The sequence below is a fragment of the Mangifera indica genome, chromosome 3 (genome assembly GCF_011075055.1).
Source record: "Mangifera indica cultivar Alphonso chromosome 3, CATAS_Mindica_2.1, whole genome shotgun sequence".
Taxonomy (NCBI): Eukaryota; Viridiplantae; Streptophyta; class Magnoliopsida; order Sapindales; family Anacardiaceae; genus Mangifera; species Mangifera indica.
This window is the reverse complement of record NC_058139.1, coordinates 7340901-7358566: the sequence shown is the minus strand read 5'-3', so window position 1 is coordinate 7358566 and position 17666 is coordinate 7340901. Positions and strand designations below refer to the sequence as shown.

Below are 17666 nucleotides of genomic sequence, written 5' to 3'. Positions count from 1 at the left end.
ATTTACTGATTTGAAGAATTGTAATTAAATAATTTTATTTACTGATTTTCCTCCTATACTGCACTAATAATACCAATCGGTGTCAAAACAAGAAGAATTGATATTTTTTACCAGCGTAAAAAATTGTAAGAGGAAGACATTTTTACTGATAATATTCTTGCATCTCTCTTTGAACGCTTTGGAGACGGAAGGTTTCGAAGCTTCTACAATTTTCATTCCCCCACCGACTACGTCTACGTACCCGCATTCAAATTCCGCAGAATATTCTCGAATTCACCAACTTTACTCTTTTTATATATATCTTGAAAACGAACACGCGCAAATCCAAGCGTTCGATGCTAACTTCTTTGACCAAAAACAGTTTTCATTCAGACATTTTCACAAACACCTTGCAATGGCAGAAGACGGAGTCGTCACACTCTACAACAGCAGCGCCATCACCGACGCCAAGAAGAGCCCGTTTTCCATCAAAGTTGGTCTGGCTCAATTGCTGCGTGGTGGGGCCATTGTTGAAGTCTCCAATGTGGAACAAGCAAAGATCGCGGAAGCTGCTGGAGCTTTTTCTGTAATAGTGTCTGAGCCTGCTAGACGTGGCATTAAGCGTATGCCTGATCCTTCTCTTATTAAAAGTATCAAACAAGTGGTTAATGTTCCTGTGATGTCACGTGTCCGTGTTGGGCACTTCGTTGAAGCTCAGATTCTGGAGAGTGTTGAGGTTGATTATGTTGATGAAAGTGAGTTTTTGGGTTTTGCTGATGAAAGTAATTATATTAATAAACATAACTTTAGGTGTCCTTTTGTGTGTGGATGTGCAAATCTTGGGGAGGCTTTGAGGAGAGTGAGGGAAGGTTCAGCTATTATAAGGATTCAGGGGGACTTATGTGGGTCTGGTAATGTAGCTGAGACTGTTAAAAATGTGAGGGCTGTGATGGGAGATATCAGGGTTTTGAATAACATGGATGAAGATGAGGTCTTTGCGTTTGCAAAGAAGATTGCTGCACCTTATGATTTGGTGGCTCAGACTAAGCAAATGGGGAGGCTGCCTGTTGTGCAATTTGCTGCCGGCGGCATTGTGACTCCTGCAGATGCAGCGTTGATGATGCAGTTGGGATGCGATGGTGTGTTTGTGGGTTCAGAGGTGTTTGACTCACTGGATCCGTATAAGAGAGTGAGGGGTATTGTGCAAGCTATTAGGCATTATAATGATCCCCATGTGTTGGTGGAGAGTAGTTGTGGATTGGAGGATGTGATGGCGGGGCTTAATCTTAATGAGGACAGGATCGAACAGTTTGGTCAAGAGGGCGTGTAATGAGTCTTGATTCAAGTAATGTATCTTACTTTTATCTTATCAAGTTCACAGTTCTGTTTTTGAGTCTAATGTGGAGAGTATACTTGGTTTCTTTCTTTTCTGCTGCTTCTTGTTGTGTTCACTTCATTGTGATTCTTGTTATCCAAAACGTTATATGGTGCATCTCAAAGTGCGAAATACAGGAAGGAATTAGAATTTAATCTTTTTGATTAATATACGATACAAGGATATCATTTATTAATGATTATCACAGTGTGCTTATATATGTAATGACATACCTGTTTATTAGGCCATAACAGCACAAAAATGTCTCCTATCAACAGGCTTCCAGGCTGAAGTGTTATTTTTCTCCCCCACAACAAATGCTGTATGGTTGGCACAACTAGGGCTGTTTTTTGTGGGGAAGAAGATTTTTATTTCAATAATCTTTGATTTCTTGCTACCCGATTTTTGGAACAGTGGTTGAACAAGCATTCCGATTTGAAGCACTAATATTCCACTTAAATCTCTAAATTATGGCAGAATAAGTTTCAAAATAGGCGTTCAAATAGAGCAATCGTTCCATTGTTGATATAAGTTTGTTATGTTCACAGGGTTCATAAATTTGTTTTGCTCACAGTGTTCACATAGTTTTTAAGAGGTTTAAAAGAGAGGTTAGGGTTTTAAGTATTTTGCGGTTGATAATGAAGAGGGCTTTTCTCAGTGGTTTTTATCCGTTTTGGGTAAAAAATTGAATAAACCCCATGTCATTATCTTATGTCTATTGCTAAGGGGTAACAAAATTTCTATTAAAAAAAAATAGAGAGGCAAAGCAGAAGCTCTGAAGCTGAAAGCCTGCTTTTATTTCCAGATTATGCATATACAAGTGGCAGGCTGGCAGCCAATGAGCAGAAACTAAATAAATTAAGACGAACAAAGTATGAAAACAGATTAAAAACATGAAAATTCCGAGGTTTATCAGGGGACTTGTCCTACCTCAGTAACCGAGGAACCCAGTAATGGAGCAACCAAGATGACCAATCAAAACATTTAAGTCTAGAAGCCGGCAAGACTATTATGCGATGACAACGCCAGTTAGTTTGTTGAACTGATAATTCTGTGTCCAGATAAAAGCTTTTGTATTGCCTCAGAGCTTGTCATATAATAATCCATGATAACGTTGTCCCATTATTTGCTTATCTTTTACTTGCCGGCTAAGTAGCACTGCAAGCTTGATTATCGATGGATAAATCGCCTCCTGTTCCTATTTTTATAAACATTTAAATCGAATTTATCGTCCTTGATGTTGACGAAACATTTGTAAAGACAGAAGGTAAGGCAAAAAAACAGGAAACTTATAAACTAAATTCATGGATTATTAATTTTCACCTCTGCATTTGCAGTGAATCCTTCCGAAAGTATGCAAGCATTTCAACGACTATCAAAGAAAGAAGTAAAATCTAATTTGCGCTTGTTCATTTCTCATGACACTACTGTTTTTCGCAGAGGAAAATTTAGCACAAGGTATTAGTTTTATAGATGGGGAGAAGATGGTTTTACCTTTTGGGAAATACACCATGAAATTTTTTAGTCCGAGCTATACAGGAAAACGTTACCTAGGAATATTCTGCAGGGATGTGAATGTGGTGTGGGTTGCAAACCAAGACACCCCGATTTTAGATGAATCTGGATGGCTTATAGACGATACAGACGGCAATTTGAAAATTTTCTATGGTGATCGGTCTAATTATATTGCGGTAACTTCCAATGAAGCAACATGTTGATAACTGTTACTCTGTTCCAAACTGGGAATCTTGTCGTCCATGAAATGGATTCAAATGAAACAGGAATCAAGGTAATGTGGCAAAGCTTTGACCATCCGACACATACACTACTTCCAGGAATGAAACTTGGTATTAACTTGCAAACTGGACATAAATGGTTCCTCCAATCCTGGATTAGTGATAAATCTCCTGCCAAGGGTTCATTTTCGCTAGGTTTGGATTGAAATGTCACAAACCAGCTTATCCACCGGTGGCACGGGGAAGTATACCAGACTAGTAAGCTTTGGCTAAATGAAAATTTTAATTATTCTAATTCGTGAACTTGTGGTAACTATGTATTCAGTTTCACTTCAAATGAACATGAAATATATTTCACTTATTCTCTAATTAGTGAATAGTCGGCTAAACTACTAAAATTCTACCGGATGGTAGATTGTCTGTTCCGGAGCTTGGTTTTGATATGCCTCGGAAAGTTCTGAGGTGTAGGAGGGATGTTGTTTATTTCCAGCCCAAATATGGTTTCATGTCTAGAGAAGGATTCAAGTTCAAAGAAAGTGAAAACATGAAACACGCCGATTGTGAATTGAAATGCTGGAATAATTGTTCTTGTTTTGCCTATACTACTAGAGATTTTGCTGCCAGCTGCGAGACCTGCGGCAGGGAGGCAATTTTTACAGAAGGTAAACGGGATGATATCAATTCACGGAAAATACACATTCTTGAACCCAAAAGTAAGTCTATTCTTAAATGCTGCTGATATTTAACTTCTTATCAGACAAAAATTTCATCTCCCCTGGAAAGAAAACAATGTATCATAATACATTCAGTTATTATATTTGTATGCTTTTCATTGCAGGAATGAAGTTGTGGGGGTGGTTGATTATTGTAGTAGGAACTCCACTTGTAATCCTGTTGTGTTTCTTGTGTTATGGCACATGGAGAAAGTACAAGGCCAAAGGTAAACAATATGTCATTTTGATGTTAATTTTCATGTTAATTCTATTCAGTATTTCAATATTGGAGTATTTATCCTTTTCTATTTTCCTTTCCTTTTCAAGCTCAGATATTTTTTATTGTAGAAGAAAAATGGTGGTTGCCATTAACCATTGCAGTAGGAGTAGCTTTATTGGTTACGATATTATGCTACCTATGCTATCTGACACTGAGGAAACTTATGAAAAAAGGTAATAATCTGGAAGTTAATATAAAAGATGTTATAATAATTAGAATAGAACGATGTAATTTCTTTGTGTGTTAATCAGCTGAGAGCACAACAAACCGAAAGAAGTTTGTAAATGAACTTGGAGAGAACGCTTTACTTCTCACAGAATATGGCAAAGGAAAACTAAAACAGATAGATTTGAGCATCAGCTGTGACTTAAAGATATTTGATTTTCAAAAAATTGCAGCTGCTGCAGATAATTTCACAGCTACAAATAAGCTGGGAGAGGGTGGCTTTGGTCCAGTATGCAAGGTAAAAGTTATGAATTTCTTTTTGGGTTGTGATATTAGCAATATGATTTCTGATTCTTTCATATTATTGTTTTCAGGGACAATTATTGGATGGGCAAGAAATAGCTGTAAAAAGACTCGTAGGAAAATCAGGACATTTACAAATGCAGACTTTCTAGGTTTTAACATGCTAAAAATTGTGTTTCTCAGTGGTTTTATATCTCCAGAGTGTGCTATGAATGGAATTGTGTCGACTAAAGTCGGTGTGTTTAGCTTTGGAGTCTTAGCACTGGAAATTATAAGCGGCAAAAAGAACAATAGTTGCTATCATGCAGAGAGTCCACTAAACCTTACAGGATATGTAGGACTATTGGAGATAACAATTGAATTTCAAACATTTTGGATAGTTTGCAGCCTAAGTTAAATTAATACTTTATGAATGAACCTCATATTTGTTCAGGCATGGCAGCTGTCGAGAGAAGGTATAGGCTTGGAGATACTAGATCAACACTAGATGAATGCTCAAGTAATGGAGTATTGAGATGCCTTCATGGGGGCTTTTTATGCGTGCAAGATCAAGCCAAGGATCGACCGACAATGTTTGATGTGGTTTCCATGCTTTCAAATGAAACTATGCTTCTAGATGATCCAAAACAACCGGCATTGTTCATCAATGTTACTTGTGAGGAGCCACAAGTTCATGAAAATCAGACAGATGATTGTTCTGCAAATGATGTAACAATTTCAGGAATGGTAGCAAGATAAACATGCTAGTAACATAATCATAAGGATGTTCAATCATTCTTCGAAAGAAACCATATTGCATTTTATGTATTGAAAACTTTCTTTCATTCTTAAATTTGTTTCTCCACGTATACATAATCCATCCTAACACAAGTACATCTATCGTTGTTATTATGATGACCATATGCTTTTTCTCACTGGATTGTCTTGTCTTACTAATTTTATCTGACATTAATAATATAATTAATATACATATTCTTTAACATGTGCACAACAATTAAAATTTATACTAGTAGAACAAGATCATATATGAAGTGGAAGAATACCAAGTTAAGAAACAACCATCCGAATGTAAAGATCTTGCCCATTGTCACTGTTAATATAATCTTTAATGTCTATTAGGTTGCAAACCCAGACAAACAACCACTTCTCTCTTCTATGACATCGAAATTAGCATATTTTGTTAAAAAACAATTGTAAAAACACAATTTTTCGCATTTCTTTGAAGAGAATGAGAGGAGGTTTTAGATATTTAAGATAACTTGAGATTCATTAATGAACACAACCTTTAAAATCATATGTATTATGTGGGTTTTAACAGACTTATTGGTTTAACAAATGAATATTATTATGCCATTTATTTGGATACTAAAAGTGATGCTAAGTGTTAAGTCATTGGATTAATGTTTCTAGTCAAAAGTAAACTTTCAAAGTAGGTTTGGATTTGTAAAATAGAGAGAACACGGTCAGAATTTAAATTAGACCTAATCAAACCTCTTACGTGAAAAACTTCTGATAAAGTTTGAATTCAAATTTGTTATTGAACAAAAACATGTTTAGGGCCGTTTAAGACTCAAATTTGTCCTAAAACATTTATTAGGTCACTTACTTACCTCATGTTTAAGCTTGTCCAAACCTGTTTAACTTCTCCAAGTGATACTTTCCCCCTTCCTATCTCTATTCCTACCCTATGATCTAAATGCACTCAAATGTAATGTAAAGAAGATTCTTTTACATAGCTTATAACGTGTAAAAAGATAAATTCCTTTTACATTTTATTGGTTATTGGTTAACTCTGACCTTAATCTATTCCAAGCATTGTCAACTTTACCAAGAAATATACTTGATGCCTACTTTTTCCATGTCTTTCCCAATGGTTTTGCATATTTCCAATACCATTATAATAGAACTAAATCAATCATCTCAAACACAGTTAATCTCCTCTATACTTTATTATCACCTCTGTCACTTTACAAATATTTTGCAATGGCTGATGTTGTTGTACCTGTCCATAGCAGTAGTACCATGGTTGGGGAGAAGAGCAGCCAATTCATGGCCAAGTTGGGACTGGTTCAAAGGCTGCAAGGTGGGGTTATTATTGAAGTCACTGATGTAGAGCAAGCCAAGATAGCCGAGGAAGCTGGAGCATGTTCCGTTGTCATTCACCATGGGATATCTCGGCCAAATCCATACCTCATCAAGGAAGTCAAGCAAGCAGTCTCAATTCCCATAATGGCCAGAGTTCGAGTTGGGCATTTTGTTGAAGCGCAGATACTGGAAGCAATGGGTGTAGACTATGTTGATGAGAGTGAACTTCTAGGTATTGCTGATGCCGACCACTATATTAATAAGAACAGATTTAATGTGCCATTTGCTTGTGAATGTCAGAATCTTGAGGAGGCAATGATGAGAGTAGCAGAAGGGGCAGCGATTATTTGGCTGCAAGGGACCAGAAATGAGTGGAGTCCATCTCCATCAGGAACAGTCGTTGAGACAGTTGGGAATGTGAGGTCAGTAATGAAAAAGATAAGAAGTCTGACAAATGAGGATGAAGATGAGGCTTTAACATTTTCAATGGAGATGGGGGTGCCTTATGATGTTGTTGCCCAGACCAAGCAAATTGGCCGGCTGCCTGTGGTGCAAATTGCAGCTGGAGGCATTGAGACGCCTGCTGATGCGGCACTTATGATGCAATTGGGGTGTGATGGGGTCCTTGTAGGATCACATATATTTGACGGTTTGGATCCGTTCAGGCAAGTTCGTTCTATTGTTCAGGCTGTCAAATATTACAATGATCCGTATGAATTAATGGAGATTTGCTTTGGATTAGAGGTTGCTGAGGCAGCCAGTGAAACTGAAGATTTTTAGTAACCCAGCAAATGGTCCATTTCTGAGCATAAAAGGATAATGATTTCACCATGATTTCCAGTCTGTATTCCATTTTCTTGTATCATGTCAAAAAAAATATTACAGAATAAATTTATTTATTGTTTAAATCTTTTACTCCAGTGTCTCAATAAAGCAAAAATTCGGATTGGTAATATCACGGTTGATTGATCACAGTTATAGAATACTTTATAGTCCTTTTTGGTGCTAGACATGGCTTTGAACTTTGACCACCACTCAGAATATACTCCATGCATTGATTTCTTAATCACCCTCCAAGTAAAATATTCCTTCTACTTCTGCAATTTAATAGACATTAAGCAGATATATATATGTGTACTATATTGATGTATTGTTTATGTAATCAGCCAAAGATTAATGTCTCTAGATTGTAGGTTCTGTTTGAATGCTTCCATTATTAAAGAAACACCTCAAAGCAATCTCATAAGCAGAAAATACACCTGCATTCACCACAAAAGCTCTTGCAACTGCAGTACCGAGTCCTTGCCAGAGCACACTGTATTTACACTTTAAAACAGTCAATGATGCTATTGTATTTTTGTATGGAAGATGGCGACTGAGCTTGCAGTCTGGTCTTCATGACATCTAAAGGACAGAAGCAAACCCAGCTAACCACTCCTGCTAGTCCCCCGGCCAATAGCATAGTTCTTGGACTTTCCTGGTAGTTCTTTCTGCAGCCAGGGTGGAGCTGCTCCCTCGTGTACTTGTATGACCAGATAAATAAACCATGAGAGGGTGCATCTCTCAGAACTCCGATGGTGAATCTTTGAAACATTCCCCTAAATCCTTCTCTTTGCAATAAGCTCCCAGCAACATCTATGGAACCATTGTGGCGGTCTGCTTGATGGGATCTTGCATGGTTTCTGTTCTGTTAATGCAGGAGGATTTTTTCCAGTTGTAGAGGGGAGAGGATTATGCTTTGGATAGCTCACCAACTCCTCCTAGAGTGACACCTTTGTAAGTAGGGTTGGATTCGAGCAGAGTCGAGCCAAACTTAAGCTTGTTACGCTTGAGCTCAAACTCGGCTTGAGTTCGGCTCGGCTCGTTTCAAGTTTGAGCTTTTAATTAATTCGTTATTAAAACGATGTCGTTTTATATCAAAATTTTTAACTCACAAACTTTGATGAGTAAACTCGAGCTCGTCTCAAGTTCAAAAATATTGGCTCGAGCTTGCTTAGGACTGGCTAGTTTTGAGCTCATTCGAGCCGAGCTAGAGCTCGAACGGGCTTAGTTCAAATCCAGCCCTATTTGTAAGAACAATCGTTGACAGGAACTGATTTGTCAAGTGTTTGAGAGAGGATAGCGTAGATCTGGATAACTATTGCATTCTGCCTTGCCCAATATCATTGTCAGTCTAGTACTAACCCAAATGTATCCTGACATTGCAAGAGATTAAATTTTCCGAAGATGACTTCATGCATTCTTTCCTGGATTTGGCACAGTTTTTACGCTAAAATGCACACCCCTTTGAACATGGTTTACTCAGCACCCAAAATTTCAATATCTTTGTGCGTGTTGATGTGAACACTTATGGAATCTCTAAAAGCCATGTTCTACTCACTTATCAAACTTTCGGATCCCTCACAAGATAGAGGGAAGAAGCCAGACTTCTCCATTTGCAAGATCTCCATCAACAGAGACAAAGGCTTATATGTTTTTGTGATTTATCAAAACTTGGGATCCCTCACAAGATAGGATTTAGAAAACTCAGGCAAACTTCTCAACCTTGTGCACATGATTTTGAGTTAGAATTTGTATAAAATGTGAATAAATTTTGGATGAAACATTTACGCCTATTATTTATGAACCAGTCCATCCTCGTTTTATCAATTCTACATTTTGTAATTAATCTAATTTATAAGAAGTAATATCATATGCACATATAATTAATACCAATTTAGATACCAATGACAATGTATAACTATATAACTTTACCCTTAATTCAACATTATCAATAGTACTCAAATTGGTATTCATTATAGCTGCACAAGGTATCAACTAATACTCTGAAATGCTTAATTGGGCAAGACAAATCAAAAAGACACATCAAATGGAATCAATTTCATAAAACTACATGAAGGCATATTATTTTGACACAGGAAAGGCACAAATGATCAACTCAAATTCATAAGGTTTTACGTAGGGACACCAACCCCAAGTTTGGTACCAGTCTTACTATGAAACTATGCCATAACATTCACGAAACAGATGTCACACGAAACATAACAGAAACCACACTAATCAATGTACGCTTGATAATGAAATTCGTAATCACATTACATACGACTGTAGTATGTATTGAGATTTGGGTGGGTGGGTTTTAAAACCCTCATTTCTTCCCACTCTTCTTGAGTCCAGAACCTCCAAATGCTCCCTTCTGCTGTGCCTTGGCTCTAAGCTCCTTTAGGGCCTGTTCATCATATTAATCAAATAAAATTAATCCCTTGTCACAGTCAGAAAACAACCAATAGACTCCAGGAATCAATGTTTCACCTTCTCCTCCTCCTTCTTTTTCTGAAGGTTGGCCATATCATTCTGCATAAAGCAAACATATTTCATGAGATAAGAGCCAACAAATAAAGCAGAATATTTGCACAAATGAAGAAACTGGAGAACCCAACAACTCAATATAGCAGCCCTTTCAAAAGCCAAGACCCTAGGGTGTAAATAAACAGAACAAAGCCAAGCTTAAAATCAACAACTACATATGATTACGAGAATAAACCATCTTTATAGGGGGAAAAAGCCAATACCACCAACAAACCTATATGGGGTAAATATTTCTACCTGATATTGCATTCATAGTATCTAAAACCACTAAATTTACCTAAAAATAAGCCTTAAGATCACCGGTACAAAAGCAATGCATCCAACAAGCACAAAATAGCTAACTGATTGTAAAACAATTAAAAATCATAGGTGAGAATGTATTACGTCATTGAATAAAAAATTGAAAATCAACAAAGCCCTAAACTAAATCAACACCGAAATCATAAATTCATAAATTACATAACAATTTGGCATTCGCTAATCTTTTCGAGAAAAATCACTAGTCGATACAAGGTAATCAAAATTACTCATAATTCAACCAAAAAGAAAAACATATAAACCAGAACAGAACATGAAATATAAAATTAATCAATAATTAATAAAAACAATCGAAAAACAAATAGATTTACGTCATCGTATTCTTTCTTTTCAGCCTTTGGTTGCTTCAAAGGCTTGGCCTTTCCACCTACACAAATCCCCAAAAAAATTTAAGCAAAATAGACAAAAAGCTTATAAATTAAAAATGAAACATCAAATTGATCAAATCGAAGAAATCCCGGGTGGTAGTATGAACCTTGTTTTGACGACATGGCTGAGAATTAGATTAGGGTTTGGTCTGAAATTCGAAAATGGAGAAGAAATCGGGAGATCAAACCCTAACTTAACAATTATGGGAGTCTCGTAATTGTTGCTCGATACTCGTTAACCTAGCTATTAATAGAGATTTATAGGACCTGCACGTGCGTTCCACGTGCGATGGATTATTTTCCTCTAGTTGCTTTTTATTTATTTTTTTAAAGCTTTCTAAAAGTAAAATGACTTATTTAATATTTTATTAGGTCATTCAATTGATTTTCTTTATTAGACATAAGTTGAATCGTTTATTTTCTTAATTGTATGTAGGGCTAGATTTGAGTCGAGCCGGCTCGGTTCGTAGCTAGCTCGAGCTCGGCTCAGTTTATTTATGACCAGCTCGAGTTCGGCTCGAGTTCGACTCGAGCCGAACTCGGCTCGGCTCGAGTTCAGCTCGTTTTTGACTCGACTCGTTTTTCATATCAAAACGACATCGTTTTGTATATATATATAGATCAAAACGACGTCGTTTTGTATAAAAAATTTAAAAAAAATCTATTGAACCAACCCAAGCCAGCTCGAGCTCGGCTCGAGTCCAGCCCTAATTGTATGGTTTAAGTGTTTGAGGTTTCAGCCTCATACGAACCCATTTTTTACCGACAGTTTTGAGGGTTGTGTTTATCGAATTGTATATTCTTCGGGTTCATAAATATCTTGTATTTCATAGAATTTTCCAATTTTTAATGCATGTAGTTAATTACATGAAGTAGATGCCTCCAATTTTCCTGCTTTGAATTTTAATTGTTGTGTGTCCAGGTTCAAAAATATGTTTATTAATTATAAAATTTAGGAAGAGAAGACTATCCAGTGAAAAAAAGCATATGGCGATCCAAATGATAGATGTACTTGTGTTAGGACGAAGGGCCTCCAAAGATAAAACCAAGAGTAAAGGTGTTTGTTGTATCTCTTTGGAAGAATGATTCAAACATCTTTATACATCAAAGAACTACATATTTGTGCTTGTAATTTGGCCTTTATGATTATGTTACTAGCATGTTTATCTTGCTACCATCTCTGAAATTGTTACATCATTGGTAGAACAATCATGTGGCTGAATTTCATGAACTTCTGGCTCCTCAGAAGAAACATTGATGAAAAATGCTGGCTGTTTTGGATCATCTAGGAGCATAGTTCCATTTGTGAGCATAGAAACCACATCAAACATTGCCGGTCTATCCCTCGCTTGATCTTGCACGCATAAAAGACCCACATGAAGACATCTCAGTACTTCATTACCCGAGCATTCATCCAGTGTAGGATCTACTATCTCTAAGCCTATACCTTCTCTCCACAGCTGGCACGCCTGAACAAATATGAGGATCATTCATACAGTATTACTTTAAGTTAGACTGCATACTATCCAAAATGTTTGAAATTCAAATGCTATCTCCAGTAGTCTCACATATCCTGTAAGGTTGAGTGGGCTCTCTGCATGACAGCAACTATTGTTCTTCTTGCCGCTTATAATTTCCAGTACTAAGACTCCGAAGCTAATTACATCGACTTTAGTCGACAGAATTCCATTCATAGCATACTTTGGAGACATATAACTAGTAAAGAATATAGTTTTTAGTATGTTAAAAGCTAAAAAGGTTATGCATAATACAGGAAGCTAGCTGCATTTGTAAATGTAGGAGAAACTTACGATTTTCCACAAACTCTATTTGTGTTTACTACTGATTCACTCATCTAAAAAATTCTAACCATGTCAAAATCTGATATCTTTGGATTCATTTGGTTATCAAGTAAAATGTTATTGGTTTTTAAGTCTTTATGAATCACTCTAATCTAAAACGTTTATGAAGATAAAGAAATCTTTGAGCAATTCTTTCAATTATATTAAAACATTTCTTCCAATTTAGCAACTTCTCCTTATCATAATCTGTTTCAAAACATAAACAAAGAAAAATGACATATTGATATGTGAAAGATCTATTGTTGCAAAATTCTATAATATCTATTAAAAAATTTGCCGAATATATATACATCCAAGCTTTTGTTAGGTAGATATTCATAAACTATAATCTTTTCTTCTCCATGAAGAGAACATCCTAAGAGTTTCGCAAGATTATTGTGTTGGAGTTTTGCAATGACTTTAACTTCATTCTTGAACTCTATTATTCCTTGTCCTGATCTTCCTATGAGTCTTTTTGCAGCTATTTCTTGCCCATCCAATAATTGTCCCTGAAAACATTAATATCATAGAATCAGAAATCATATTGCTAATATCACAACCCAAAAAGAAATTTATAGCTTTTACCTTATATACTGGACCAAAGCCACCCTCCCCCAGCTTATTTGTAGTTGAGAAATTATTTGTAGCATCTGCAATTGTTTGAAAATCAAATATCTTTAAGTCGCGGCTGATGCTCAAATCTATCTCTTTTGTTTTTCCTTTGCCATATTCCGTCAGAAGTAAAGCATTCTCTCCAAGTTCATTTACTGGCTTTTTTCGGTTTATTGTGTTTTCAACTGATTAACATACAAAGAAATTGCATCATTCTATTCTAATTATTGTAACATCTTTTATATTAACTTCCACCTTATTACCTTTTGTCATAAGTTTCTTTAGTATCTGATAGCACAAGTAGCTTAATATTGGAACCAATAAAGCTATTCCTGCTGCAATGGTTTATGGCAACCACCATTTTTCTTCTGCATTAAAAATATATGATGATCTTCCTTTAGATTCGCGACTTTGTTAACATGCATATCTTTTCCCCGTGGTTTGCTTACATGTGTGATGGGATTTTTTATTCTATATTGACTTGATTTGAGCTGGAAGTAGAAGGGGAAATGGAAAAGGATAAATACTCCAATATTAAATACTGTATAGAATTTACATGAAAAACTAACATCAAAATTACAGATTGTTTACCTTTGGCCTTGTACTTTCTCCATGAGCCATAACACAAGAAACACAACAGGATTACAGGTGGAGTTCCTCCTACAATAATCAGCCACCCCCACAACTTCATTTCTGCAATGAAATGCATACAAATATCATAACTGAATGTATTATGAAACATTGCTTTCTTTCCAGGGGTGATGAAATTTTTTGTCTGGTATGAAGTCAAACATCAGCATTTAAGAATAGGCTTACTTCTGGGTTCAAGATTGTGTATTTTCCGTGAATTGATGTCATCCCATTTACCTTGTGTAAAAACTGCCTCCCTGCCCCAGATCTCGCAGCTGGTAGCAAAATCTCCAGTAGTATAGGCAAAACAAGAACAATTATTCCAGCATTTCAATTCACGATCGGCGTGGCTCATGTTTTCACTTTCTTTGAACTTGAATCCTTCTCTAGACATAAAACCATATTTGCTCTGGAAATAAACAACATCCCTCCTACAGCTAGGAGCTCTCTGAGACATATCAATTCCAAGCTCCGAAACAGACAAGCTACTATCCGGTAGAATTTTCAGTAGTTTAGATGGCTGTTAACTAATAAGAGAATAAGTGAAATATATTTCTTGTTCATTTGAAATGAGACTGAATTCGTAGTTACCTTGAGTCCATGAACTAGAATAATCAAATTTCTTATTTAGCCAAAGCTTACTAATCTGGTATACTTCCCCGCGCCACCAGAGGATAAGCTGGCTTTTGACATTTCGATCCAAACCTAGCGAAAATGAACCTTGAGCAGGAGATTTGTCACTAATCCAGGATTGAAGGAACCATTGGTGCCCAGTTTGCAAGTTGATCCCAAGTTTCGTTCCTGGAAAAGTGTATCAGTCGGATAATCAAAGCTTTGCCACATTACCTTCCATTGTTCCATTAAAATTCCTGTTACGGAGAACAAGATTCCCAGTTTGGAGTAGAGTAACAAATATACAATATGTTTTTTTCATGGGAAGTTATTGCAATATAAAATTTTCAAATTGCCATCAAAACTGATTGTAAGCCATCCAGATTCATCTAAAATTGGGGTGTGTCGGTTCGCAACCCACACCACCTCCTCATCCCTGTAGAATATCCTAAGTAGCGTTTTTCTGTATAGCTCGGACTAAAAAATTTCATGGTGTATTTCCCAAAAGGCGAAACCACCTTCTCCCCATCAATGAGATGGATACCAAGTTTAATGGCTTGTGCTAGACTTTCCTCTGCGAAAAACTGTAGTACCATGAGGACTGAAAAGCCCAATTGGATTCTACGTCTTTCTTTGATAGCCATTGAAATGCTTGCATACTTTCGGAAGGATTCACTACAAATGCACAGTTGAGTTGTATACATTTATTTCTGAAACATGGTTGAATTTAATTAGCCATGAATTTAGTTTATAAATGTTTCAACATCAAGGACGATAAAAAAAGAGGAACAGGAGGCGATTCATCCATCTAATCAAGCTTGCAATGCTACTTAGTCGGCAATTAAAAGCTTAAGCAAATAATGGGACAACGTTAACATGGATTATTATACGACCAAGTTTTCAGGAAATACAAAAGCCTTTATCTGGACACAGAATTATCAGTTAATCAAATTAACTGGTGTTGTCATTGCATAATAGTCTTGCCGGCTTCTAATCTCAAATGTTTTGAGTTATCATCTTGGTGTCTGGCTCCATTAAGTTTCTTCTCTTTGGCTGCCACTTGTATATGCGCAATCTGGAAATAAGAGCAGGCTTTCAGCTTGAAGAGCTTCTGCTTTGCATCATATTTTTTTCTCAAAACTTCGCTATCCGTTAGCACTGACAAAAGATAATGACATGGGTTTTATTCAAATTTTAGCTTGCCGCTGTTGACCATATAAATTCTAGCTGGCCTATGCATATTACTTGTTCTTCTACAAAAAGATAGGGCTGGATGCCTTTTTATCTAGCGACCTTTTATAATTAGTATATAATTTTCTACAATTTTTTTGCCACCTTTAAACATTAGGCCACATTATTCGGAAACCTAAATATCAAATGATTAAAGCAACACAAAATAATCAAACAAAAGAACACAAAAATTTACCTGAAAAAGGTAAAATGAAAAAAGAAAATCATAAATAAAAAATGAAGAAATCACTAATACTGAAGTTTTAGTACAAAGAGAACAAGAGAGATTTAAAACTCTCTCTAATATCAAGTATAAAATAAAACTCTAGCCTCTCTCTTAAACCTTTCAAAACTCTCTAAAACCAGCAAACATAATAAATTTATATCCACGATTGAATAATCATTTCATTTAATTGAAAGCCTATTTTAAAACTTGTCATGATCATTTATATTGGAATATCACTCGACATTTTGTCATAATTTGAAGATTCAAATGGAATATATGTGCTTCAAATTGGAATGTTTGTTTACTATTGGAATGCTCGTTCTCCACCTGAAATGTCAAATACAAAATTCACAAACACAAATAAAATCATCTACAATTTTCAACATAATTCTTCACCTCTTCCACAAGAGCCCCATGGGGTAAAATCTGAACATAGAATAGAAACTAAATCATCTTTGCTTTTCAGCCTTGTTTTCAGAAAATAAAATGCAATTTTAGTAGTTTTGTTTGATTTGTGTTCATACATTATAATTGCTCTATTTATTTTTTTTTTAAACTAAATCAAATATTCTCAACTTCTTCCATAAGTTATCTTTTGAATTTGGTCACATAAAAATTCAAAGAAAATGACTAATACTCTCTAAAATAATATTTCCCTTATCTCAAATTTCAACCATCAGATGATTCAGATTATTGAAAAAGTCGATAACTGATAGAAACATCCAATGGTTTAGTAGAGAAAAACGTTCCCGATTAACATTATAATATAAATCTGAGATGTTGATATTATTAGTTTGCTTAGAAGTCAAACTTTTATTTTACAATAATATATTTTGCGTGTTTCTTGTGTAATCATATTAATAATATTTTTTCAGTAGAATGTAATGTATGTATGTACAGTGGCTTAAATTGTAAGCATATGTGTTTAGAAAATTTAGCCACGCCACATTGTTCATAAATCTTTTCTAAATTTCTTTCTTCTTATCTTGCAACAAAATTTGACAGTAAAAAAAAAAAAAAATTACAGTTTCAATTAGAAAATAATATTCATTGAATAAATTTATTTGCTTACGGGAAATTTTAACTGTCTGATCATATGCTTCCATTCGAATAACTGATTAAAATATGTACAACTGAATCGAGAGGGAAGCATTATTATATTACATAAGATGCTTAACTCAACAACCAAATAATCCAACGACCAAACTATAAAACTTCTCCTGACCAATAATCATCACTAATTAAATAATTAATGTTTCATGTTCGAATGTGAACCCATTTTGATTATAATCTATTTTGATGGTTAATGACACTTAGCTCTATAAAAAAATTCAGCATTTTAAATCGCATATAGAAGAACATTAGGCTAACACTTGAACCCACAACATTGGGTAAAAATCTCTAACAGTTTAAATTGTTTTTAGATATAAATGATAATATACTCAGTAAAAATTTGATTAAGTCAAACAATAAGTCTAACAACTTATGGTAATTACATTTGAACGAAAATATTAGAGATAAAAAAGTCTCATATCTAATAGAAATAATATAAATAAATGATATATAACTGTTATAGATTTTGTATAATTTGGGTTCGATCTTCACACTTATAGATTCAATATATTACAACAAAATCTAATTTTATTACAAGGAATTCTATTCGAGTTTGATACAATTATCAATCTAACAATCATTATATCAAATAAATTTATAACTTAATCTTAAATGTTATATAAAAAAATTTAAATTCATATTCTTTATTATTATTCAAACAACTTTTTAAAAGTTTTTTTTCCCTTTTTTCTAATCATTTTTTTGAACACC

At 35.1% G+C, this 17666-nt stretch overlaps 3 protein-coding genes and 1 pseudogene across 3 annotated transcripts; 2 read left to right on the top strand and 2 right to left on the bottom strand.

The window, feature by feature from the left end:
- Window positions 1-164: 164 nt before the first annotated feature.
- Window positions 165-1509, top strand: LOC123210316 (pyridoxal 5'-phosphate synthase-like subunit PDX1.2). Its single transcript, XM_044628592.1, has one exon. It carries the CDS (start codon window positions 395-397, stop codon window positions 1307-1309), a length of 915 nt encoding a protein of 304 aa, XP_044484527.1. The 5' UTR covers window positions 165-394; the 3' UTR covers window positions 1310-1509.
- A 4980-nt stretch (window positions 1510-6489) lies between these two features.
- LOC123212215 (pyridoxal 5'-phosphate synthase-like subunit PDX1.2) lies at window positions 6490-7549 on the top strand. Its single transcript, XM_044631294.1, has one exon. It carries the CDS (start codon window positions 6535-6537, stop codon window positions 7414-7416), a length of 882 nt encoding a protein of 293 aa, XP_044487229.1. The 5' UTR covers window positions 6490-6534; the 3' UTR covers window positions 7417-7549.
- Window positions 7550-7781: 232 nt separating this feature from the next.
- LOC123210978 (mitochondrial arginine transporter BAC2) lies at window positions 7782-10814 on the bottom strand. Its single transcript, XM_044629476.1, is given in 7 exon segments — window positions 7782-7960; window positions 7962-8385; window positions 8388-8480; window positions 9799-9865; window positions 9949-9990; window positions 10635-10690; window positions 10799-10814. Coding segments are annotated over 7 exon segments (840 nt in total). The 3' UTR covers window positions 7782-7818.
- A 1040-nt stretch (window positions 10815-11854) lies between these two features.
- Window positions 11855-14635, bottom strand: LOC123210966 (annotated as a pseudogene).
- Window positions 14636-17666: the final 3031 nt, after the last annotated feature.